The sequence below is a fragment of the Pleurodeles waltl genome, chromosome 3_1, assembly GCF_031143425.1.
Source record: "Pleurodeles waltl isolate 20211129_DDA chromosome 3_1, aPleWal1.hap1.20221129, whole genome shotgun sequence".
In the NCBI taxonomy this organism is placed as follows: Eukaryota; Metazoa; Chordata; class Amphibia; order Caudata; family Salamandridae; genus Pleurodeles; species Pleurodeles waltl.
In genome coordinates, this window is record NC_090440.1 from 1686531 (window position 1) to 1714351 (window position 27821).

Sequence of the window (27821 nt, forward strand, 5' to 3'; positions counted from 1 at the left end):
GCACCTGGCGAACACTCAGACAGAGATACACGTGCACCTGATGGACACTCAGACAGAGATACACGTGCACTTGGCAGACACTCAGACAGAGATACACGTGCACCTGGCGGACACTCAGACAGAGATACACGTGTACCTGGCAGACACTCAGACAGAGATACACGTGCACCTGGCAGACACTCAGGCAGAGATACACGTGCACCTAGCAGACACTCAGACAGAGATACACGTGCACATGGCAGACACTCAGACAGAGATACATGTGCACCGGGCGGACACTCAGACAGAGATACACGTGCATCTGGAGGACAACCAGACAAGTGCACCTGGCAGAAACTCAGACAGAGATACACATGCACCTGGCAGACACTCAGAGAGAGATACATGTGCACCTGGTGGACACTCAGACAGAGATACACGTACACCAGACGGACAGTCAGACAGAGATACACGTGTACCGGCTGGACACTCAGACAGAGATACACATGTACCTGGCAGACACTCAGACAGAGATACATGTGCACCTGGCGGACACTCAGGCAGAGATACATGTGCACCGGGGGGACACTCATACAGAGATACATGTGCACCTGATGGACACTCAGACAGAGATACATGTGCACCTGATGGACACTCAGACAGAGATATATGAGCACCTGGCGGACACTCAGACAGAGATACACGTGCATCTGGCGGACACTGAAACAGAGATACATGTGCACCTGATGGACACTCAGACAGAGATTCATGTGCACCTGGCAGACACTCAGGCAAATATACATGTTCACCTGGCGGACACTCAGACAGAGATACATGAGCACCTGATGGACACTCAGACAGAGATACATGAGCACCTGATGGACACTCAGATAGAGATACAGGTGCACCTGGCAGACACTCAGACAGAGATACACGTGCACCTGTCAGACACTCAGACAGAGATACACGTGCACCTGGCAGACACTCAGACAGAGATACACGTCCACCTGGCAGACACTCAGACAGAGATACACGTGCACTTGGCGGACAGTCAGACTAAGATACACGTGTACCTGGCAGACACTCAAACGAAGATACACGTGCACCTGGCGGACACACAGACAGAGATATATGTGCACCTGATGGACACTCAACAGAGATACACGTGCACCTGGCGGACACTCAGACAGAGGTACACGTGCACCTGGCAGAAACAGACAGAGATACATGTGCACCTGGCAGACACAGACAGAGATACACATGCACTTGGCGGACAGTCAGACAGAGATACACGTGTACCTGGCAGACACTCAAACGAAGATACATGTGCACCTGGCAGACACTCATATAGAGATACATATGCACCTGGCAGACACTCAGACAGAGATACACATGTACCTGGCAGACACTCAAACGAAGATATATGTGCACCTGGCGGACACTCATATAGAGATACATGTGCACCTGGCAGACACTCAGACAGAGATACACATGTACCTGGCAGACACTCAAACGAAGATACATGTGCACCTGGCGGACACTCACACAGAGATACATGTGCATCTGATGGACACTCAGACAGAGATATATGTGCACCTGGCGGACACTCACACAGAGATACATGTGCATCTGATGGACACTCAGACAGAGATACACGTGCATCTAGTGGACACTCAAACAGAGATACATGAGCACCTGATGGACACTCAGTCAGAGATACACGTGCACCTGGCAGACACTCAGAGAGAGATACATGTGCATCTGGCGGACACTCAGACAGAGATGCATGTGCACCTGATGGACACTCACACAGAGATACACTTGCACCTAATGGACACTCAGACAGAGATACATGAACACCGGGTGGACACTCAGACAGAGATACATGTGCACCTGGCGGACACTCAGGCAAATATACATGTACACCGTGTGGACACTCAGACAGAGATACACGTGTACCTGGGAGACACTCAGACAGAGATACACGTGCACTTGGCGGACAGTCAGACAGAGATACATGTGTACTGGGCAGACACTCAGACAGGGATACACGGGCGCCTGGCAGACACTCAGACAGAGATACATGTGCACCTGATGAACACTCAGACAGAGATACATGTGCACCTGGCTGACACTCAGACAGAGATACATGTTCACCAGGTGGACTCTGGAACAGAGATACACGTGCACCTGGCAGACACTCAGACAGAGAAACACGTGCACTTGGCAGACACTCAGAGATACACGTGCACTGGGCGGACACTCAGAGAGATACACGTACACCAGGCGGAAACTCAGACAGAGATAAATGTGCTCCTGGCAGACATTCACACAGATACATGTGCACCTGGCAGACACTCAGACAGAGATACATGTGCACCTGGTGGACACAATCAGACAGATACACGTGCATCTGACCGACACTCAGACCGAGGTATGTGTACACCTGGTGGACACTCAGACAGAGATACATGTGCACCTGGCAGACACCCAGACAGAGATACATGTGCACCTGGCAGACACTCAGACAGATATACATGTGCACCTGGCAGACACTCAGACAGAGATACACGTGCACTGGGCGGACACTTAGACAGAGATACATGTACACCAGACGGACAGTCAGACAGAGATACACATGCACCTGATGGACACTCAGACAGAGATACACGTGCACCTGGCAGACACTCAGACAGAGATACATGAGCACCTGATGGACACTCAGACAGAGATACATGTGCATCGGAGGACACTCAGACAGAGATACATGTGCACCTAGCGGACACTGCAACAGAGAAACGTGTGCACCTGATGGACACTCAGACAGAGATACACGTGCACCTGGCAGACACTCAGGCAAATATACATGTACACCGGGTGGACACTCAGACAGAGATACACGTGTACCTGGCAGACACTCAGACAGAGATACATGTGTACCTGACGGACACTCAGACAGAGATACATGAGCACCTGATGGACACTCAGACAGAGATACATATGCACCTGGCGGACACTCAGACAGAGATACATGTGCGTTGGTGGACACTCAGACAGAGATACATGTGCGTTGGTGGACACTCAGACAGAGATACATGTGCACCTGACGGACACTGAAACAGACATACATGTGCACCTGAGGGACTCAGACAGAGATACACGTGCACCTGGCAGACACTGACACAGATCCATTTGTGGATTTATACACATCCACTCACAGATATGTGTGAGCATATATGCCTACCAGACACACACATGGAGGTATTCTCAGAGAGACGTCTGAGCGCAAGGCCGTTGCAGACACACTCATGGCTTTATACACTTCCACTCACGGGGATGTCTGTGCACACACCTGTATTAGATGCTCTGACGGATTAAGAGTCATTAACTCACAGAGACGCTGGAGCATGTGCATGACAGAGACACTCATGGGTACAAACTGACTCAGAGAACCACATGAGCACATCTGCAAATGAGTATGAATCCATCTGTGGAATAATGCACATTCAACGCACATAAATTCATACACATTCAGTTACAGAGCAGACTCCTTTTCAGTCTTTTTGGTCGGCTTTTCAAGAAGCATTTTCTTTGCTGGGAGCGCTAAAGGCAAGCCCGTCTGCGTCTGTCTGCGACTGACCAGGGCCTCGGGCAGGGAATTCTGGCCCTCCTCAACAAGATTTGGCTTGCATTTACTGTTCCCCACAATCTCTTAATATAGTAGGTGAAAGACAGGAGTGTAGGGGCTTTCTTCGGGTTGCCCCTGATCAGACAGATGGGTGGAGTTGCAGTATGTGCACTTGGGCACCCAGGATTATGCCTTACACGAGCTCTACTTATGCCCCTCAACAAGATCTTTCAAAGAGTTGGAATGAGAAAGAGGACGCTAGTGTAAAACAAATGGCATGTGGCAGTATCAATGCTCGCTCTCTGATCAAACACAGGACTGAAATTGAAGAGATGATTGAATGCTTCAACTCGGATTGCTCATTAATCACTGAGACTTGGACAAAGAAGATTCGGGCCCCAATTTTATAGCAGCCCCCGACCTGGACACACGTTTTCTAGATTCAACAGAACTGGCGGCAGAGGAGGTGGGTTCGCTATTATTTGTAAATCGAAATACTGTTGTCACTGGGAACCTGTAAATGCTAGACCAGATATCTGCGAAGGTGCCTACTTTAAGGTTGAAAACGTTGTGTTTTTTTATTTATCGTCCTCCAGGCCCTAAAACCGTTTTTCTCCAGCAGTGGCAGCCATTATAGAGCGTATCATCACGGCCTCCAAGGGCATTTTACTGGGGTTTTAATATTCATCTTGAGGATATTAACTGGTGAGTTCCTGAACCTCAAGGCGAATCTTGATTGGCAGCTTAAGGTTACGTCGGCTACCCACCAGGCCGGGCATTTACTGAATGCCTCCTGGAGAATAGGGCCCTCGAATGGACTGATCACCACCTTCTTACTTTTAGGGTGACAGATACCTTGCCTTTGCCTCACCCTACCTTTCCCCTAAAGCGTATTCGACCATGGAGTAGGATAAAGGAGCAGAATCTTATCCCTCCGACCTTGACTTTAGGCTGGGAGCAAGCCAGGGAACAATTGCTGTCGGCCATTGACAGATTTGACTTTGGAGTCAAAATGGCTGAACTACAAGAAAAAGTGGGTATGCTACAGGTTCGCACCTCCTATATGTGGGTATAACATATTTGGGAAATAATGTCCATGTATCACAGATGGTGCTCCGAGGGTGCCAAACTGGTATAACACCCAACCACCTCGGGTGCAGTTGTGTCGGTTGAAGGATCAATCAACACGAAGAAATGTAATACTGTTTTACCAAGGCACACCGCAGTAGCCCTTTAAGTCAATTTCTTAGTATACTGTGTCAAAGTTCAAAATGCACGTATGTTTACAGTAGAAGTTTTATTCATCCAATGCATCATGAATCCAATGAAACATAAGCAGACACGTGTTTTGTCAACAACCCTTTCTCAAGGCTGTAATGTGGAATGCAGTCAAATAACTGGACGATGAACAGGGAATCTCGTTTTGTGAGGATACAAATCAAGACCCGTGGCAACCTTCCAATCGAGTATGCACACATTTTATTGAGACCAGAAGATGACTAGGGGGAAGAAAAAAGTACATACGTCCCTCCATGCCATGTGGGTCACGATATCATGCAAAGGTGGACCGAACTCAGAGTGTCAAGCATATCCATATTTGTGTGTTATATACGTGCTGAAAACCGCTGACCAATAGATTCATAGAAACTCATGTACAAGAAAGATAAGTGAAAAATGTCCAGAATGGATGGGCCCATAACCCATCTATCACAAAGCAGCCACCAAAGGTGATATTAAACATACGTTGGAGCATGCAATCTGTATAAACCTCAAGTGAGGCCCTCTTTGAAAAAGGTGAAATAAGGTAAGGAGGAAAAATGTATAAAAAAGTTACGACATACCACAATTTATTGACAATATAATGTACCAGAAATGAGGCAAGGTTCAAAACATCGAGAAAAAGCAAGAATAGTGGGTTGTATTTGCCAAATCCTTAATGGTTAATAATTATGACTGGTGGACACCGCCATGATAAGCCTAAATAGAGAAAAGTAACCACAATCAAAAAAGGCAAATATTGTTATAATAATCTCAGGAACAAAACAGGAGAGAAAAGTTGTGCAATACCTAAAATATAAACAGACTACAAATAGGGTGTCCAGAGTCAAAAGTAGTCAAGAAAAAGGCATAAACGCCTGTCAGGAAGAAGTCCTGTATAGGAAATGTCTGAGATAAAAAGATGCTACTGTATGGGTATATTCATGGTACACATGTATAAAAAATCATGCGTCATAAGGAGACATATCGAGTGAGTAAATAATGCTAGTCAGAATTAGAGAAATAAAGATCAAGACCCAATAAATATACGAACGACCAGTGTATCGTGAATATCCAGAAAACTATTCTAGACTAGGGTGATTGGTATAGTATGGGACGGGGGTGTAAAACAACAATACCATAGAAACTAAAAAAGAGGGGAAGTCTACAAATAAAACGGTGGCATAACTATTCTGGTAAATAGTGAAAAAACCTAAGTTTCCGCTATGACGGCTGGACAGACATAATCAAGGACGGCTTACCGTAACAAATTCGTGCCGCATAATGAAAAAAAGTAAGTAAACAGGTCGTACGGGTACCTCCATTTTGTCCTATTTAATGCAAGTGTTGTGGCGGTAGAAAGAGGAATCAGACAGCGGAAGACATAAGAGATCGAGGGCAGAGGCACCATACTGGAATGTGCTGGAGAGCATGCAGACTTATAGAACAGCGTTAAGTATGACCAAAAAGGGCTAGTGTATGAAGCATGCTGCTTGTGTAGCTGAGAGATATAGCAACTAGGTTTCCATGTTGGACCAGACCCTTACGCACAAAGAGTAAACAAAAACTTCATAATTTGTAATTTTTAAGCTGGAAGATCCCCAAATCCGGAAGCATAGTAAAGACATCAAATAAGGCATATAATAAAACAGAGGAATTAAATCTTGCAGACAAATTATGATAGGCCTTAAACATAGAATAAACCATCCTATGCTTCTGTATGGAAAATATGTTGTAGCACAGAACAAACATGTAACTGGAGCAACAACGGCAGAATACAAAAAACATTGCCGGGGTAATATTGCTATGTAAAATAACATAAAATCCAAATATGACGGATATCTGTAGGTACTTGAGCCACATTGGCATAGAAAAGTAGAGGTAAAAGGCTTGCGTGTTGACATAATGCGTAGTTTGTTCTATATAGTACATAACAAAATAATGCTAAACTGGAAAAAAGAAGATGTTTGATGAACATATACATGGCTACAGTATACAGTATATATGTTTCATAGGAAGACATGTAAATCTTTCTCAGTATTGGGCCCCTCCTCAACCGCTCTGAGTTTGCCCATCCACTTACTCTCCATACGTCTTAACATTAAGGTCCTGTCTACACCTCATGGACAGGCACCTATTGTATCAATGCCATGAACGCGAATCCCCAGAACTTCTCTTTGTCCATTTTCAGAGTTATAATGGGTTGCAAAAGGATCATCTGTATTGTTATGTCTGATAGCCCTGATATGCTCATGTAATATCGAATTGCAGGCTGTAGGTTTTCTGTACATCTTGGAATATATTCTATCATCATCAATGTAGACGGTGCCATCTAGTAAATCAACTCTAGTATCCCTGTAATGACTAGAAAATTTGATATTAAAAACATTATTGTTCAGATGTTGAATAAAAAGACATAAAGAATCGACACCACCAGACCAAAACATAAGTACATTGGCCCTCTTTACAACCCTGTCGGTAAATTCCGCTTACAGCTGTGCTGACAGCCATCAAGATACCGTGGCCGCGGCGGAAATCCGCTACAGGTATTAAGACCCACATCTCGTAATCCACCACAATACAGACACCCACACAAGGCCGCCACACCAAAGGTCAGTGATAAACTGGCGATAGCAAAACCTACACCGTAACGCCAACAGGAATACGCCCACAGTATCACGACCCACGAATCAATGCGGCGGTCTTTCAACCGCGGTAATCCATTGGCGGTACACACCGCCACGCTCAAAATACACATACACTTGCAAAACACAACCACACACACCTGATACACATACACACACCGCACCCACACACTCACACCACTATAAAAGAGACCCACATTACCCACAACCCCTTACAACAAATGTTTTTGAAAACGCACAGAGAGAATAGCAAACACAACACCAGCATCCACAGTCACACAACACTATCACTCATACAACATCCATGCACCTCAAAGAACACACACCAACACAACACATCACACAGCACAACAAACATCACCTCACACATCACCCACACCACATTATGGCACCTCAAAAACACCCCAGGTTTTCTGAGGAGGAGCTCAGGGTCATGGTGGAGGAAATCGTCCGGGTAGAGCCACAGCTTTTCGGATCACAGGTGCAGCAGACCTCCATTGCAAGGAAGATGGAGCTATGTCGGAGAATTGTCAACAGGGTCAATGCAGTGGGACAGCACCCCAGAACACGGGATGACATCAGGAAGAGGTGGAACGACCTACGGGGGAAGGTGCGTTCCATGCTATCCAGACACCAGGTAGCAGTACAGAGGACTGGTGGTGGACCCCCACCTCCTCCCCCACAACTAACAACATGGGAGGAGCAAGTCTTGGCAATACTGCATCCTGAGGGCCTCGCAGGAGTAGCAGGAAGACTGGACTCTGGTAAGTCATAGCTTTACTACTATGGCGGTCATTCTGGGTTTCCCACTGGGCTGGCGGGCGACCGCCAAAAGGCCGCCCGCCAGCCCAGTGGGAAACACCCTTCCACGAGGAAGCCGGCTCCGAACGGAGCCGGCGGAGTGGAAGGTGTGCGACGGGTGCAGTGGCACCCGTCGCGAATTTCAGTGTCTGCAAAGCAGACACTGAAATTCAAAGTGGGGCCCTCTTACGGGGGCCCCTGCAGTGCCCATGCCATTGGCATGGGCACTGCAGGGGCCCCCAGGGGCCCCACGACACCCCTCACCGCCATCCTGTTCCTGGCGGTCGGAACCGCCAGGAACAGGATGGCGGTGAGGGGGTTGGAATCCCCCATGGCGGCGCAGCAAGCTGCGCCGCCATGGGGGATTCCCAGGGCAGCGGAAAACCGGCGGGACATCGCCGGTTTTCCTGTTCTGATCGCGGCCAAACCGCCGCGGTCAGAATGCCCTGCGGGGCACCGCCAGCCTGTTGGCGGTGCTCCCGCCGACCCCGGCCCCGGCGGACCTTGACCGCCGGGGTCGGAATGACCCCCTATATCCCCCCACCCTAGCTGCATGCTGTCACAAACTCCTAGCCCAACCCTCACACCCATCACCCCAACACCCCACAGATACCCCACTATCACAATCCACACATCCCAAAACCAAGGCCTGCATGTCACACCAATGCATGGACACCCATCACCAAAGCATGTCCAGTACAGATACTCACCCAGGCCCCAAAATCACTAATCACACAAGGGCAAAGACAATAATGCAAGCACAGAAGTAGAGGGTAACTCACCCATTGCACAAGATGGCACACACAGATACAATAACTATGCATTTACACCTCAACAGGACCCATACCCAACGTCACCGGACAGGAGTTGCCAGACATATCCAGTCGCCCCACAGAAGAGGCCCACAGTGACGACAGCAGCTCTGCATGCCTGGATCAAGATGACCAGCCCGGCCCATCAGGGACCTCTGGACAATTGGTTCCCCTGACACAGTCACAAACCACCACTGAACCTCCCCCCACAGGAAACACCAACACAGCACCCACCCAGCGGGCCCATCCCTCTGTCCCCAGGACACGTCAATCAGCAGTGGGTCCACCACTAAAGGGACCCTAGGTAAACCCACCAACCCAAGACAATCAGGGACCTGGGGTCAGTGGCAGTGGGCATACAGTTCAGGGGACAGAGGCACAGGATAACAGGGAAACTGGGAGGACTGTTGTGCGACAGGGGGAGGACAGGCCCAGGGAACCCACTCTCCACGAGGCACTCTCCAACATCATGGGCACATACCATCATTCCCATGAGACCATGGGTACAGAACTGACCAAGTTTCAGGAGACCCAGCGGCTGCTGGAGGAACAGTACTTGGGGTTCAGGGAGGACTTGAAGTTCATTAACACCACCCTGGTCACCATGGCAGGGGTGCTGGCAGACATGGCCAACACCATGAGGGACACAGTGGCACACCAACGGGCCCCTGACACTAGCCTGAACGATGAACAGCCTTCCACCTCTGCTGGCGCTAGTGGACAGGAGGTCCCGCCACAGGACCAACAGGTCACCAGCACCCCAGCCCCTGCAGAAGGAGAACCACCCCGCAAACGGTCCCTTAGATCCAGGGACAATACAGAGAACATTGCCAAGACCCCCACCAGGAAATAAGACTCTCCTGATTGTCACCCTTCTGTCCCACTATGTCACCCTGACAACCTTGAACTGCCATTACTCCACTTCCTATGCCCCCTTGGACAATGCACCTGTGATACCAATAGACTGGACTCTACCATAGACATTCCTCCACCATCACCCTAGCCCATTGCACAGCCCCTTCCACTTATTAGCACAGAAATAAACACCCTTGAATCACAAATCAATCCGGAGTCAGTCTGTACTTTCCCAAAGGTGTAATTGCAACCTCTCAGAACAATAGCAATGTCAATGTTTATTTTCACATACCAATGTTCGACAGTTGTTGGGCATCAGTAAACATAGTAGAAGGCAGAAAGTGGTACCCAGATCTGTGAAATGGAAAGCCAAAGTGGCATGTCAGGGTCCATACACAGAGGTAAAAAGGCAGATTCATGCAATGTCCTACAGTAGTATGATATGAGAGGAGCAGTGCCAGTCTCTTACCTGTGTCTCACTGGAAGTATTGCATGATGATGTGGTTTCATTTGTCTATATCTTCTTCTGCCTCCTCTTCTTCACTGTCCACAGGCTCCACAGCTGCCACAAGACCAACATCGGGCCATCCTCCTGCAGAAAAGGCACCTGGCGTCGCAAAGCCAGGTTGTGCAACATACACCCTGCCACAATGATCTGGCACACCTTCTTGGGTGAGTAGTATAGGGAGCCACCTGTCAGATGGAGGCACAGAACCTGGCCTTCAGGAGGCCGAAAGTCCACTCAATTATCCTCCTAGTTAGCCCTTGTGCCTCATTGTAGCGTTCCTCTGCCCTTTTCCTTGGATTCCTCACTGGGGTCAATAGCCATGACAGGTTGAGGTAACCATAGTCACCTGCAAATATCGAGGGACAACTGTTAGACATACACCAACCCTTAGGGACTCTCCCATACCCAGACACCTTTGTCAACTGTGGTGGGACCTTGGGCTCACCTATTAGCCACACACTGTGCCTCTAGAGTTGCCCCATCACATAAGGGATGCTGCTATTCCTCAAAAATTAAGCGTCATGCACTGAGCCAGGATACTTGGCATTCACATGGGAGATGTACTGGGCTGCCAAACACACCATCTGCACATTCATGGAATGGTAGCTTTTGCGGTTTCTGTACACCTGTTCATTCCTGAGGAGGGGACAAATGCCACACGTGTACCATCAAAGGCACCAATGATGTTGGGGATATGTCCCAGGGCATAGAAGTCACCTTTTCACTGTGGGCAAATCCTCCAACTGAGGGAAAATGATGTAGCTGTCCATGTGTTTCAGCAGGGCAGACAACACTCTGGACAACACGTTAGAGAACATTGGCTGTGACATCCCTGATGCCATGGCCAATATGGTTTGAAAGGACCCACTGGCCAGGAAATGGAGTACTGACAGGACCTGCACTAGAGGGGGGATTCCTGTGGGATGGCGGATAGCTGACATCAGGTCTGGCTCCAACTGGGCACACAGTTCATGGATTGTGGCACGATCAAGTCTGTAGGTGATAATGATGTGTCTGTCTTCCATTGTCGACAGGTCCACCAGGGGTCTGTATATTGGAGGATGACGCCATCTCATCATCTGCCCCAACGGATGTGCCCTATGGAGGAGAAGGGGGAGCAGAGGGTCATACACCACATAGGTTTCACAAGGGTGTTTAGAACAATCGTGATGTAATCGGTGTGTGGCGCGGTCTGTCCGTATTCCTGGCCAAAAGTGCTGTGGCGCAGTTAGTTGCCCTGCCATGTGCCCCCCTGAAATTGGAGCTGCCTGACCTGTAGGGAGGGACAAGGGGAAATGAGGTAACTGCGCTGGCGTTGTGCTGCGTCGCGGTAGGTGGACGAAGACTGCAGCGCAAATCAGCATTGGTTATCATTGGGCCCTATGGGTTCCAGGAGCCAATAACGATATACGCTGGCGGTGACGGTACACACCACCGCAGATGTGACCGCCATTTTCTATCTGTTCACTCACTTGATACCTGACCTTCAACAGGAGAGGACCTACACTGCAAATGCTGCTGTGACCTGAGTCTTGAAGCAACAATGGCTACAGTGTCTGGGGAAGGGGCCCCTGCCTTCACCGCAGAGGAGTTGGACAACCTGGTGGCTGGGGTCCTCCCCCAGTACACGCTACTCTACGGTCCTCCAGACAAACAGGTGAGTACACTGTGAGCATGATGGATGGGACATGAATGTATGGAGTGGAGTGGATGGAAGATAAGGGAGGGGCAGATGCTAGCATGTGAGGATGGTCCGTGTATGTGTTTCTGGGCCAGAGTGGGAGGTTGTGGCCAATGAGTAAGAAGAACCGGACGGGTGAGTAAAATCCATTCTTACTTCACTTTTCCTCTAGGTCAGCGCCCACCAGAAGAAGGGTGTTTGCCGTGCCATCGCCAGGGAAGTGCAGACCCTGGGGGTCTATCATAGACGGAGCACCCACTGCCGCAAAAGATGGGAGGCCCTGCGCCGCTGGAGCAAGAAGCCGGCTGAGGCCCAGCTGGGGATGGCCTCCCAATGTGGAAGAGGTGCCCGTCACAGCATGACCCCCCTGATGTACCGGATCCTGGCGGTGGCATATCCTGAGTTGAATGGGCGCTTCAGGGCATCACAGCAGCCACAAGGGGGTGAGTACAGTCTCATTCAGCTGAATCTGCCCTCTTTATGAGGTTTCTGGGTGGGGGAAGTGGGCTGTGGGTTCCCCTAGGCCAGGGCAAACGTGCCAGGGTAGATCCATTGTTAGGCAGGCTCAGTGGCACTCCAAACCCCAAAAGTGGTAGTGGCCCTTTACACCTAGTCAGGCTCCTGTGGGTTCCAGGTGTGCATCAAATGGGTCTAGGCACAGTCCCCCATGGGCATGTGATTTTCCCCTGAACTCTTAATGCATGGGCTAGTGCATAGGGCTGCTCCCTGTGTGTTGTGTCTGCCAACAGTGGTGTTGTTGCAGGCATTGACCATGTGTCTCTTCTGTCTTTCCTCCCCTTTTTGTTTTATCACCCTGTCCTTGTGTGCATTAGCATCATCTGGCGGAGGAGCATTGGCACTGGAGCAGGAGGGAGCTGCAACCCACATGGCCCAGGAGGGTGAATGTACGGAGTCTGAAGGCACCAGTGGAACGGAGGGTGAGGGGAGCTCCACTGCGGGAACAGGAGGAGACGACAGCGACTCCTCCTCTGATGGGAGCTCCCTTGCGGTGGTGGGCAGCTCTGTGCCCACCGCATCAACAGGTACAGCCACCACCCCCTCTACCAGCACTGCCCTCCCAGCAGCCCCTCAGCGTGGTTCCTGTGCCCGCTCACCCAGGAGGGTGGGCATCTCCTTTGCCCCAGGCACCTCAGGCCCTGCCCCAGTCAGCCCTGCTGCCCTCAGTGAGGAGGCTATTGACCTCCTGAGATCCCTCACTGTTGGGCAATCAACCATTTTGAATGCCATCCAGGGTGTCGAGAGGCATTTGCAGCAAACAAATGCATACCTGGAGGGCATTCATTCTGGCGTGACAGCCCAACCAAGAGCATTTCAGGCTCTGGCCTCAGCAATGATGGCAGCCATTGTCCCTGTGTCCAGCCTCCTCCCTCCAACTCCCACTACCCAGACCCAATCCCCTCTACCTCAGCCTATCCCAAGCACACCATTAGACCAGCATGCACACTCATCAACACAAAAGAGTGGACATGGCAAAGATAAGCACCACACATCCCACAGGCACTCACACAAGCACCGTCCCCATGCAGACACACCAACATCCACTGCCTCCACTGTGTCCCCCTCCTCCACGTCCCCCTCCTCCCTCCCAGTCTCATCTCCACTCACACCTGCATGCACTACATCCTCAGCCGATACCTCCATCACCAGCACGCCCATCACCACACACCGCTCACGTGCAATCACCACCCCCACTACCACTCATATGTTCCCTGTGTCCCCTCCCAGTGTGTCTGTGAGCCCCCCTCCCAAACTACACAAACGCAGGCACACACCCACTCAACATCCATCCACCTCACAACAGCCTCCTGCCCATGCACCCTCACCCAAACTCAGCAGACGTACACCTCCTACAACCACTACCTCGTCCTCCACTCCCAAACCCCTTCCTTCTTCCCGTCCCAGTGTGTCTAAAAAACTTTTCCTGGCTAATACTGACCTCTTCCCTACACCTCCCCCCGTCCTTCCCCTAGGGCCAGGATGTCCAGATCCCAGCCCAGCACCTCAGCCACGAAATCCTTGAGCACTCTAGCCCCTGCAAGTCCAGTAACATCGCGGGCAACACTGATCAGGGCTGCCAGTGTGCCACCTAGTGAGGCCAAGGATCACCCTATTCCGCCACCTGCCAAGGTGAATAAGGGGCCCACATGCTGTAGGGAAAAGCCGCACCAACCACCCAGCAAGGCCTCATCCAAGACAAAAGAGGACAGTGCCAAGGTCCCAGCAGAGACTTCCAAGGTGGGGAAGGGACACAAGGCTAAAGGGAAGTCAGCTCAGGGCACGAAGCCTCCGGGTGAGAGACTGGTGTCACCCCTTCTGCAAAACAGAACAGCCGCCTGTACGGCGGTGGCCAATGCCACAACCACATCCACCTGCACTGCCACGTGCACGTCTGCTGCCTCTGCAACAGCCCCCAGCATCATCCCCAGTGGCCAGCAGTCCGAGGCTGCAGTAGACGTCCTGCTGTCTCCCTCCACAGGTGCTGACACATGCACCACCGGCAGCATCTCCGCCACAGACACCGCTGCAACCACCACCACCTGCCTCGCGATGTGCTCAGACAGTGCCACCACAGCCGACATGAACATCATTCCCAGTGGGCAGCCATCTGAGGCTGCAGGAGACGTCCTGGACCCTGCACAGACTACATGAGGCACCACAACCAGCACTGGCAGTACCAGCAGTTGGCAGGCAAAGTGGCCGCAGGGTGGAGTGTGTCTCTGCCTCCATGAAGTATCATGCTACTTGTTCCCAGAAAATCTCATGGCACACACACCCCTTGAGGGAATGGGAACTGCCACACACCATGTGCAGCGCTCTGGGCACCAAGCCCCCTCCAGAACCAGTGGAGAAAAGCATCTACTACCCCAGTCCTTGGCAGGATGAAGCACTCTAGGCACCAAGCCCCCTCCAGAACCAGTGGAGAAAAGCATCCTCTACCCTAGACCTGGGCAGGATGAAGCACTCTGGGCACAAAGCCCCCTCCTGAACCAGTGGAGAAAAGCATCCACTACCCCAGTCCTTGGCAGGATGAAGCACTCTGGGCACAAAGCCCCCTCCAGAGCACGTGGGAAAACCACCCACTTGAGAGACTTGTGAGACTGTGGCTTTGCACTCCCCAGGACCAATCAGTGGGCAAACCACCCACTTGAGAGACTTGTGAGACTGTGGTTTTTTTCACTTCCCAGGACCAATCAGTGGGCAAACCACCCACTTGAGAGACTTGTGAGACTGTGGCTTTGCACTCCCCAGGACCAATCTGTGGGCATGGAGCCCCCTCATGGAGCAGTGGCATCGTCCCACCATCCGGCTGAGGTGCCCCCCCTCCACTTCCCCCTGAGGTGCCTGTTTATTTTTGACCTGATGCCCCTGCAGTGTTCTCTCCATTTTGAGGCAGGTATCATGTGTGGGCTTCGCCCATGCATTTTGGGACCACTGGTCCACGGACAATGAATGGAACACTATTCGGACTTGTGTAGTTGCTGTACATATTTGTATATATTCATCTTTTACAGACCTGTTTCCCTATCTGGATTTTCGATGATTACACTTGTTACAATCATTTCATTTGGTCCTTGCGTTATTTCAGGGGGTGACGGGGTGTAAATGTAATGTTGATGCATTTATTTGTGTGTATGGTGTTGGGGGTGGGGGTGTTTCGTGTTGCGTGTGTGTGTCACTCTCTTTTTCCTCTCGCCCTCCCCTGTGTGCTAGGTGCAGTACTCACCGTGGTCGCCGCCGCCATCTTTGATGTTCCTGGTAGAAGAGGAGGTAAACCAACATTGATAACACTTGTAACTCGGGCTCCATGGCGCCCTGGTTCATCGTTGGGTGTCGAGAGGTGAGTGGTTTCCGTTCCACAGACTGTTTCCGCCGTGTTTTTGATGGAGTTGGTACCGTCCCGGAAAAGCTGGCGGATTGGTGCCTTGTAATACAGTGCGCAGTACGTTGTCTTCTGCCAGTCTGGTGGCGGTTTCTGCCGCAGTGTTTGTTTCTACCGCCGTGGTGGTCGGAGTGTTAAAGTGGCTGTCTGTGTTGGCGGTTTCCGCCATGGTCGTGATCCCATCTTTTTTACCGCCTGCCTGTTGGCGGTATTACCGCCGCTTTAACACAGACCACCAGGGTTGTAATGAGGGCCATAGTCTATATATCTGCCCCAGTATATAACATGTTGAATTAATTCCGGGGGACTGTTATGCCCTAGATGCTCCTTCTCAAAGTAACCCATGTACAAATTTGCAAAAGATGGAGAGAATTTCGCCCCCCCCATGGCTACTCCTTGTATTTGACAGTACAATGAGCCATTATGTAAAAATACATTATTGTCTAGAACAGTTTCTATGAGATCCACCAACATATTAGAGTGTTCTATTAAGGTAGCATCCCATTTGTCAAGAAAATGTTATATAGCGACCATGCCTTCCACTCTGGGTATGCTAGTATATAATGAGACAACATCAAGGGTAACCAAATAATGGCCTTTTGTCCATTCAAAATCACTGACTTTGCAGATGGTAAAGTTTATAAAAATCTATTGGTCAGCGGTTTTCAGCACGTACATGACACACAAATATGTATATGCTTGACACTATGAGTTCGGTCCACCTTTGCATGATATCATGACCCGCATGGCTTGGAGGGACGTATGTACTTTTTTCTCCTCCTCACCCCTAGTCATCTTCTGGTCTCACAACAAATTGTGCATACTCGATTGGAACATTGCCACGGGTCTTGATTTGTATCCTCACAATACCTAGTTTCCCTGTTCATCGTCCAGTTATTTGACTGCATTCCCTTTTGTATGTCCACATTACAGCCTTGAGAGAGGCTTGTTGACGAAACACGTGTCGGCTGATGTGTCATTGGATTCATGATGCATTGGATGAATAAAACTTCTACAGTATACATACGTGCATTTTTAACTTTGATTGACACAATATACTAAGAAACAGACTTAAAGGACTACTGCGGTGTGCCCTGGTAAAACAGTATTGAATTTCTTGGAGTCAACATGGCTATTGATCATCTGGCCCCCCTAAGGACACCCCGTCCCCATGGCCAGGAAGAAAGCTCCTTTCCCCTGGTATACTAAGGACTTTAAGGTCTTACAAAGAATATATCGACAACAGGAACGAAGATCGAAATTAAATCAGAATCCTGAAGAAAAAGAGAAGCTTAGATCTGTGTTCAGTGATACAAATGTGCAATCAGTAAAGCTAAAACTGACCTTTACTCATGTAAAATCAAGGAAGCAAATAACGTCCCTAGAGAACTTTTTAGAGTGGTACGCTCCCTTACTGTTCCTACTGCCCCCCCAGAATTGGAAAATTCACATGAATTTTGCAACAAGGTCGCTAATTTCTTTAAAAATTAAGTTGTTCAAATTCAAGCTAATTTTACACAGCACTCTGGGGTGCCAGACCCTTATGAGCAATTAAGCGGTTCAGAAAGCAATGATACCCCTATTCTCACTAATTTCCAGTCTCTGCGGATGGAGAGGATTAAGGAACTTATGGGGAGAGTCAAGTCGGGCTCTCCCACTGATTCCTGCCCACATCACATACTGAAGCTTGCTTCAGAGTTGGTGTCCTCGGCCTTGGTACCTGTGTATCAGGAGAGTTTGAACACCGAAGCACTTCCTCCATCATGGAAGCAAGCAATTGTTGTTCCTTTGAAAAAGAAACCTGGTGGGGCCGCGAATGATCGATCTCAAGAACCTCCGGCCCATAGCTTTGCTGCCCTTTTAGGGAACAATTTTTGAAAAACATATTAACATAGAACTGGCACAATTCTTACAAGAAACAGGATGCCTGGATCCTTCTCAGCACGGCTTTAGGAAAGCTCATAGCACGGAATCCGCCCAAATCACCACCTCGGATTCTATTCGCAGACTGGAAACTGAGCTATTTTAGTGCTATTGGATTTATCTGCCACATTTGATACCGTTTTGCCGCACTTAATGGTACAACATCCTCACCATGTGGGTGTCAGAGAGAAAGCCTTGAGTATTCTGAAGTGCTTTCTGTGCGGGAGATCTACCGTAGTAAGTTGTGGTGATTTCAGAGCTCCCCCATTTCAACTACCTTGTGGGGACCCACAGGGCTCCTCTGTCAGCCCCACTCTGTTTAATCTTTATGTGGCCCCACTAGCTAGATTTATCCGCTCTTTCGGCTTTCTGACTGCCTCCTATGCTGACGATACTCAGCTAATTATTCCAGTGAATAAGAAGTGGGAGGAGGTAGCAGACAGATTTCACCACTGCATGAGTGAGATTAATAAATGGATGGGCCACAATCGGCTTAAAATTAATGGCGACAAAATGGAGATCCTTTTCTTCGGCTCTCGTAGTGAGTTGTGGAGCCCACGATGGTGGCTGCAATCTTGCGGTGAACTGCCTGTCCCTATAGCATCCACTAGAAATCTTGGGATTGTGTTTGACAACTCCTTGTCCTTCAAGTCCCAAGTAAATTCGACCACCAAAGCCTGCTATTAGATTCTAAAAACCCTGAAGAAAATCTTCCCCTACCTCCAGAAGGAACTTAGAATCTCGGTGTCTCGTGCCTTGGTGATCTCCAAACTAGATTTCTGTACTGCGCTGATGTTAAATATTGACAAAGGCTCTTTTGACAAATTGCATCTGATTCAGAACACTGCTGCCCACTTGATATTAGATCTCCCTCGCTCAGCTTCTGAGCGGCAGCCGGAGACAGTTGCTTTGGTTACCTGTCGAGAAGCGCATTACTTTCAAGGCTCTTTGTTTAGCTTATAAGGCACTTCATTCGGTATGGTCTGAATACCTCGGTTCTTCCTTACAATGGTATGTGCTAGGTCATCAGCTCCGGTCACAAGGTCTCCATTTGATTTCTGTCCCTCATAGCCGTAAGGCTAGGTTTGGGTGACAAAGCTTTTATTGTAGCAGCGGCCAAATGCTGGAATACTCTTCCTCTGTCTGTTAGGAAGGACGATAACTTTCTGTCTTACAGGAAGCAGCTAAAAACGTGGCTTTTTCCGAACTAAGTTTTGTTGTTTCTGGCAGCTACTGTGCTTCCTCTCTGTGTGCTCTTCTTCTCTTTCACTTGTAGCTGCTTAGCGCTTCAATGCTACGGTCGGAAAGGGCTCTATAAATACCAATACATACATACATACATACATACATGCATACATGTGTCCAAGATATCAATGCCGGAACTTGTAACTTGCATTTGGTGGGACTAAAACTCCACCAATCTTGCTGTTCCTTTAGTTCGTTTAGAGGTGAAGAAACTGCTAGGTCTGCGACGGCGGATCCTCCACTGGCTCCTTGGAGGTGGAGGAACTGCTATGTATGCAGCGGTAGATCCTCCACTGGCTCGTTGAAGGTGGAGGAACTGCTATGTCTGCGACGGCGGATCCTCCGCTGGCTCCTTGGAGGTGGAGGAACTGCTATGTCTGCGACGGCAGATCCTCCGCTGGCTCCTTGGAGGTGGAGGAACTGCTATGTCTGCGGCGGCGGATCCTCCGTTGGCTCCTTGGAGGTGGAGAAACTGCTATGTCTGCGACGGCAGATCCTCCGCTGGCTCCTTGGAGGTGGAGGAACTGCTATGTATGCAGCGGTAGATCCTCCACTGGCTCGTTGAAGGTGGAGGAACTGCTATGACTGCGACGGAGGATCCTCCGCTGGCTCCTTGGAGGTGGAGGAACTGCTATGTCTGCGGCGGTGGATCCTCCGTTGGATCCTTGGAGGTGGAGGAACTGCTATGACTGCAACGGCGGACCCTCCGCTGGCTCCTTGGAGGTGGAGGAACTGCTATGTCTGCAACGGCAGATCCTCCGCTGGCTCCTTGGAGGTGGAGGAACTGCTATGTCTGCGGCGGCGGATCCTCCGTTGGCTCCTTGGAGGTGGAGAAACTGCTATGTCTGCGAGGGCAGATCCTCCGCTGGCTCCTTGGAGGTGGAGGAACTGCTATGTCTGCGACGGGGATCCTCCGTTGGCTCTTTGTAGGTGGAGGACCTGCTATATCTGTGGCGGTGGATCCTCCGCTGGCTCCTTGGAGGTGGAGGAACTGCTATGTCTGCTGCAGGGGATCCTCCGTTGGCTCCTTGGGGGTGGAGGAACTGCCATGTCTGCAACGGCGGATCCTCCGCTGGCTCCTTGAAGATGGAGGAACTGCTATGTCTGCGACGGCGGATCCTCTGTTGGCTCTTTGTAGGTGGAGGAACTGCTATGTCTGCAACGGCGGATCCTCCGTTGGCTCTTTGTAGGTGGAGGACATCGCAGGAAAACTGATGAAACAATGCACCTCACATGCGGGTAGGAAACTCTTCATGGCCTTTAATTTTTTTCTCAAAACTAAGCCCCGCTTTGGGGATTTACACTCTGCAGAGCTGGCTGCCATGGCATGCTGACCACCCATAAATGACTGTTTACCAAAAGTAGTCCAGCTACGCCGACTGGACCACTATCATACTGTTTCAATGGAAGCATCCTAGAAAGGGTGCGCAGCTCTCTGCCACCACAGACGGCTCATGGTTTGCCTGCTGCAGTCTAAATGACCTCTTTAGATTAAAATAAGGGACACAAATAAAACATTTGAGGACCACTGTAAACCTTGGTTTTCTGTTTTTATATAACAGTTGCAGCAGTGGACAACTCTGATCAACTCCTCAGGATAAATACCAGGGAACCACATCACTTGAACAACTTGGAGGCATCAGAAGAGCATGGAAGAGATGAGTGTCTCAATACAGGTAAGCTTATGCTGGTCCTCCCCGGTTCTTGTAATAACTGGTTTGGTATGGTCTAGTCCGCTGCTGGTTCTCAGGCATAGACTCACTTGAAGTTCTTGGGGTAAATAAGGAGTACTTCTCACAGGGGCACATCTTGGTTATGTCCTTGTGGGGTGCCAGGGCTCACAAGTGACGTGCCACCTCATAAAGTGCCACATCAGCTGTACATTTCAGCTGAGCAAGGACTCACATCTGGTACCAGTCACCATATGGAGTGTATCTCCCAGTGACACACTCTGAATTTGTGCCTGTTGTACTTTGTCGAGCAGCTGCTTGAGTAGTCACCTTTGGTCAAACTGGGTTGTAGAGTGCCATCGGACTATTAACGGTCCCGCTGTCAGTTTTCCAACTGAAAAACCCTCAACCTTCCAGATTTAGATGTTTGCAGACCCATAGACTTTAACCCGCCCAAGTCCCACTGACTCCACCAAGGGTTCCAATCCACCACAGCGCCAAGGGAAAGAGTGGCTGGCAGCGGGACCCTAGCCATGCTTACTGCCATGCAGATTTGGATGTTTCTTACCTCCAAGTAAAAAGTGGCGGTCCAATCTCCACTTCTGACTTGGCGGATAGGTGGGAAAAAGGGAGTGAAAACTCTTCTTTTCTCCCAATTCCGCTTCCGTTTGCGGCTGAACACGACTGGACAGGACCCTCTGTCGCTGCTGCCCCTGGACCCCGGAGAAAACACGGCCCCCCCATAGCTGGACATGAAGGTAGGGAACCCGCATTGACTGTGTACTTTGGGGGTGGGGTCACAGTACATAAACATGGGACCACTGTAGACTTGTACATGTCACAGCAATTTTTTTCAATTACTGTGACATGCATATGTCGGGTACATGGGTGGGTCAGACACGGATGGGGACACACTGGTACACAACACATATCGCACACATACACAACTGTCATTATGGTGCCAGTTTTCCTTGCCAAATGAATGCTGGCACCACAATGATGGCACAATCACACTTGTCAACTGTGTCCATGTGTGCACATTGCAACGGGACCTATACGTATCATGTTGTGTTTGAGTTGTGGGTGTGAGTCAGTATATGTATGTGTGTGTGTGTGTGTGTCCGTGTGTGCAATTGACTGGTTGAGGTGGAGGGAGCTGGAGTGGGTGATGTGGTTGTGTCAGTATGTGTGCCACTTGCATATGGCATGAATGTTGTGTATGTTGTGTAGTTGTAGTTGTCTGTGTATTTGTGTAGATGAGTGTGTAGTTGTGTTGGTTGTGTCGTGTGTGGGTATAGTGTCACTAGTGTCTGTATGTTGTATCATGGATGTGTGTCACTGCATACTGGTAACCCATTATTTCACCCAACGTTGACATACTGGTGCCCCCCCTTACAAGTCCCTAGTGTATGGTACCTAGGTACCCAGGGCACGGGGGTCACAGGGGATCCCTATGGGCTGCAGCACTTCTTTTGCCACCCATAGGGAGCCCATACAAAGACTTCTACAGGACTGCCATTGCAGCCTGTGCGAATAGGTGCATGCACCCTTTCACTGCCATTTACACTGCACCAGGTCACTTATAAATCACTCCTATAGCAGGCCCTCCAGCCCTAAGGGCAGGGTGCAGCATACCTGTGTGTGAGGGCACTTCTGCACTAGCAGAGGTTCCCCCACGACCTCCAGGACCATTTTCCCGGACTTTGTGAGTGCGGGGTGCCATTTTACGCATGTGCTGGACATAGGTCACTACCTATGTCCACCTAAATAATGGTAACTCTGAACATAGGCATGTTTGGTATCAAACATGTAGGAATCATACCCCCATGCTTTTGCAAGCATTGGTTGTATGATTCCATGCACTCTGGGGGCTCCTTAGAGGATCCTCAGTACTGCCATTCCAGACTTCTGAGCTTTTCCAGGCAGCCTCAGCTGCTGCCACCTCTCAGACAGGTTTATTCCCTCCTATTGCTTGAGCAGCTCAAGCTGAGGAAAGCAGAACAAAGGATTTCCTTTGGGAGAGGGGTGTTACACCCTCTCCCTTTGGAAATAGGTGTTACAGGCTTGGGAGGGGTAACCTTCCCAAGCCACTGGAAATGCTTTGAATGGCACATTTGGTGCCCCCCTACATAATCCAATCTACACTGGTGCAGGGCTTTTCAGTCTCTGCTCTGGTGTGCAACTGGACAAAGGAAATGGGAGTGACCACTTCCCTGTCCATCACCACCCCAGGGGTGGTGCCTAAAGCTCCTCCGGAGGGTCTCTGGGTTTTGCCATCTTGGATTCCAAGTTGGCAGGGAATTCTGTGGCCAGTGCCAGCAGGTGACGTCAGAGCCCTCCCCTGATAGGTGCTTACCTGTTTAGCTGACCAATCACCCTTTCAGGGCTATATACGGTCTCTCCTTTGGGTGGTGCTTCAGATTCAGATTGCAAGACTCCAGTGGGAATCCTCTGCATCCTTTACTTCACCTACTTACCGAAGAAACTGCATCTGGACCTTGGAGGAACTCTACAAACTGCAGCAAAGAAGCAAAGACAACTTCTGCAACACTATATCTTCAGCTCCTGCCAGCAATTGAACTGCTTCCCAGTTGAGCATCCTCAGAGGACTGCCTGCCTTCAGTCTGCACCAGAAGAACTGAAGGAATCTCTCCTGGAGTGACAGAGTCACTTCCCTGCTTCAGCAGACACCCCTCTGCAGCGACGACCGGTGGTGTGGTTCCCCTCTCCTGACTAAGTGCGTTGATCCAGCATCACTGGTGGTGGACTGAAGTGGTCCTGATGGTCCTGACATCCTACTGTCCAACTTTGGTGGAAGTAAGAGCTTACCTCCCCACGCAAGACTGTACCCCCGTGCAGTGCGTGGTTTGCAGTTGCCAAGGCTTGTTGGCATCCTTCCATGAAGTTCTTTGTGCACCGGGGAGCTCCAGCCCCCAGCACTCCTTCCTGCAACACACAGCTTCCTGTGTCGATCTCCGTCTGCGTGGGACCCTTTGTTGTAGTGCTGCATGGGACGCCATTTGCACCTTCTTTGTCCCCGTTCTGTGGGACTCCTGTGCGCACTGCCTGGTCTGCTGAGGGCTCTCTCAGTTGCTGAGAGCCCCCTCTGACTCCCCCTCCTGGGTAGAGTCCACCAGGTCCCTCCTGACTCCGGGCAGCGACATTTTCCGCTAACTGCAAGCTTTGCGTGTTTCAAGGCTTGTTGGCGGAATCCAGTGACGCAAACCAGACTGCAATCACCCATCCGGCATGGGGCATCATCTGCACCAACCAGGAACCCACATCCGTCTTCTTGGGTGCAGTACTGACTGTTGTTCTTCACCGGTGGTTCTTCTTTTGCACCTTCATCCCGGTTAGCAGGGGCTCCTGTTCTTTCAGGACTCTTCTGTGCTTCTTGGACTTGGTCCCCTTCTTCCACATGTCTTCAGGTCCAGGAATCCATTGTTGGTGTCTTGCAGTCTCTTCTGGTTTTTGCATAATCTTCTTTCTCGTGTTCTTGTGTGTTTTAGGAAAGTTACTGTGATTTAATCCTGCTTTCCTGGGCTCTGGGGTAGGTTATATTACTTACCTCTGGTGTTTTCTAATACTCTGAGCGCCCCTCTACACACTACACTTGCCTAGGTGGGAAACAGACTTTTGCATTCCACTTTCTTAGTATATGGCTTGTGTTCCCCCTAGGCCCATTTCTAACTGTTGTAATTTTCATTATTTGCATTATTTTCTAACTGTTTTTACAGCTATTTCTTCATACTAGTGTATATAATTTGTGTATTACTTACCTCCTAAGGGAGTATAGTCTCTGTGGTAGTTTTGGCATGTGTGTCACCTAAATAATATAATATTTTTGTAACTATGAGTGTTTTCTTTCATTTGTGTGAGTACTGTGTGACTACATTGGCATTGCAAGAGCTTTGCATGTCTCCTAGTTCAGCCTTGGCTGCTCTGCCTACAGCTACCTCTAGACAGCCTGGCTTCTAGACACTGAATACATTTCACTCATAAGGGATAACTGGACCTGGTATAAGGTGTAAGTGCTTTAGGTACCCACTTCAAGCCAGGCGAACCTCCTCCAACGTCACCAACCATTAATAGTGTGGTAGCCTGGGCATAGGGACAATAGTCCTCCACGCGAGGGGTTCCTCTTTAGAAGGACCCCTAGCCCTAACAGAGACTAGAACTTGCGACTGAACAAAGCCATGATCATGTAGTGCACTGGTACAGAGACTAGTGACAAGTGTCTCTTGTACCAGAAAATGTACCTGGTCTGCCAGACAATACTATGAGAAACATCACGCAGCCACAGCACCAGAAAAGAAAAGAGATTGTGACCACAGAAGTAGCTTCTTTACATTAAAAAACTTCTTATCAGGTTAATTTGCATAGAAATCAGTTTTACTGATGCCACCAAGTAAGGCATGCTCTTGAACATTATGGCAATGCACTTCCATAATGTAACCCTCTCTATGTGACACTTGTTTCTGAAGCTCTGGAGAGGAAGGGAATCTCAGATATATCAATATCTTGTGGTTAAACCCCCCAATCCTGAGTTACAACTGCAAGAAAGGTGAGAATTTGACCTAGATACTCTTGATAACGATGGATGGAGGAAGGCGAGAACAGAACCTCTAGTGTTAGTCACCTCTCCCTGAAGACACTTCACACAGTTAAAATACCTTCAGAGGTACTACTACAATCCCTCATGGTTCTGACGGATGGGTAAGGTGAATACCCCAACCTGCCAAAGGTGTAAATCACCTCTTTGCACATACTTCCAAATGGAATAACACTGCCCCCGAGTGAGCGTCTGTTGGTGATATACTGGGCAGGGTGTTGGGCAGAAACATAGCCCTGGACCCTAAGGTGAGGATTCCCTGAATTATGGACCATCTGGGTGGGCTCTGACATACCAGTATCCTCATTTCCATCAGCCTTTTGATAGCCAAGTGAGATCTGACCCAACGTTAGATGCAAGTAGACTGCTCCACGATTGCCTAATGGACTAGGGGCATTGACTTCTGTGCTTCGACAAAGGAACTTTCTTATAAAGCCTGTGTGGTGCCAAGGAGCATGTGCAAACCTGGAGTCTATGGTGGAACTATTATGGAGCTTGTGGTTATTGCACCAGTTTTTCTTTTGTTCAGCTGCCCCCGCTACATCGTGCGTCTAGTGCATTTTGTATGACCTGTTGCTCTTTCAAGTGCTGTGATTATTTCAGGTCTCTAAATGACTCATTTACCTTTTTTGTATTACGTTATTGAGTAAGATAGAGACCAATAAAGAGATTCATCTAAAAAAGAGAAACGTCCTTACCCTCCAGATCTGTAGCCTAAGAGTAAGGTCCTGAAACCCTTATTGAGCAATATTAATGCACTACAACTGCACTAGATATGTTCCTGGCCCGCAGCCTGCCTACCAAAGGGTACATTTGATGGCTTTGTGGCTGGATCCAGAGGGGTGAGCATGACTCTCCAGCCTCTGAAGGGATGCACTATAACTCTCCAGCCTCACAAGGGATGCATTATGACTTTCTAGCCTCTGACGGAATGTGTTGAAACTCACTATACTCTGGAGGTAGACTCCATCACTTGCCAGCTGACTCTGAATGGGTGGTTTATTATTCACCAGCCTCTAAAGGATGCGTTTTGACTTACCAACCTCCAAATAGATGCTTAATGACTCTCTAGTCTCTGATGGGATTCTCCATGACTTGTCAACCTACGAATGGAAGTGCTTTCAGCCTCCCATGGGATTGTTTACGACTTGATCTGTGGCTTAGGATCCTTGAAGGGATAAGCCATTACTCACCAGACTTTGAAGAGATGCTATGGAGCTCTCTGTTATACACAAACCTGTAGAGAGTTTTGAACCCACAGGAATAACATGGCCTGATGGGAAGCTTACAGGGGTACAGTGCACCCCCAAGTGGTCTACCGTGCCTAGGATATTGATCTTAATTGACACACTTATGTTTTGGGTGAGACCTGCAGGCTGATGGCTAACGCTACTGTTTAAGAGTTCTACAAAGTGACTACATTTTTATAAGCCCTCCTCTGTAGTCCATATCACCCAAGGACTGTACCTCTTTGTCGTCACTTCTGAAAGTCTGTCAAAGATAGAGGACAATTTGTCAAGTAGGAGTATACTACTGAGAAGCGCTGGTGTTAATGTCCTTTTGTGCTAGAGATGTAGAGACACAAAAATATCCTTCTGTGGCAGAAGTATTGTTCTTAAAAAGTGGGTGAAATGCCAATCAAGTTAGCCTTGAGTCACTGCCATAGTGCAAAACATTCTTTAACTACAAGATATCTTGGATGAAATGTGAAGCTAAGCTACATTTATTCTTCTGAAAACTGTTATTCAGACAAGAGTTCATCTGAATCTCTACTGAGCATGTTGGCTCAGACGACAGGGCTGGTGCTACGTTAAGGAAGCTGCATGCAGCAGCCCTACGGCACCACAGTGAGGTCACACGAGAGTACCAAATTGCAATATATGTCCTTAAACTGCCTTATGTAGGAAAGTGAGAGGTCTAAAGATCCTTCCACTGGAGCTAAGGACAGACAAACGGATCCAGCCCTGCCTACGTGATGTCTGACTTCATAACGGTCACTTGAGCTTTAACAACCGCCTGATCCTAACTTTATCCAGACTCAGAGGCTTCCTTTCCATCTACCTTAGCTTTTAACTAATGTGAATGAGTAACCGAGCCCTGAAGTGACTGAACAGAGACACGTTACTTGAGATACAAATAACATCATAACCACAAACAATCGGTGGCCATTGCTCTTATGATGACCCTTCTGCGCTATTCTGAGTAGTCTGTAAGTACTGGACAGTAGATGTGGCGCGTATTAACTTTTACTGCTGTTGAATCAGTTTCTCAGATACTATTGCACTTCAGCTGTGCGATCCAACC

The 27821-nt window shown here is 49.3% G+C and overlaps 1 protein-coding gene across 1 annotated transcript in view; it reads left to right on the forward strand.

Moving 5' to 3' along the window:
* Positions 1-27821, forward strand: part of LOC138285943 (zinc finger protein Xfin-like) — a 664541-nt gene that overhangs the window by 392121 nt on the left and 244599 nt on the right. Inside the window, exon 14 of the mRNA XM_069226463.1 lies at positions 20798-20911. Within this exon, the coding sequence (XP_069082564.1) occupies positions 20798-20911 (114 nt within the window). The remainder of the gene's footprint in view (positions 1-20797; positions 20912-27821) is intronic.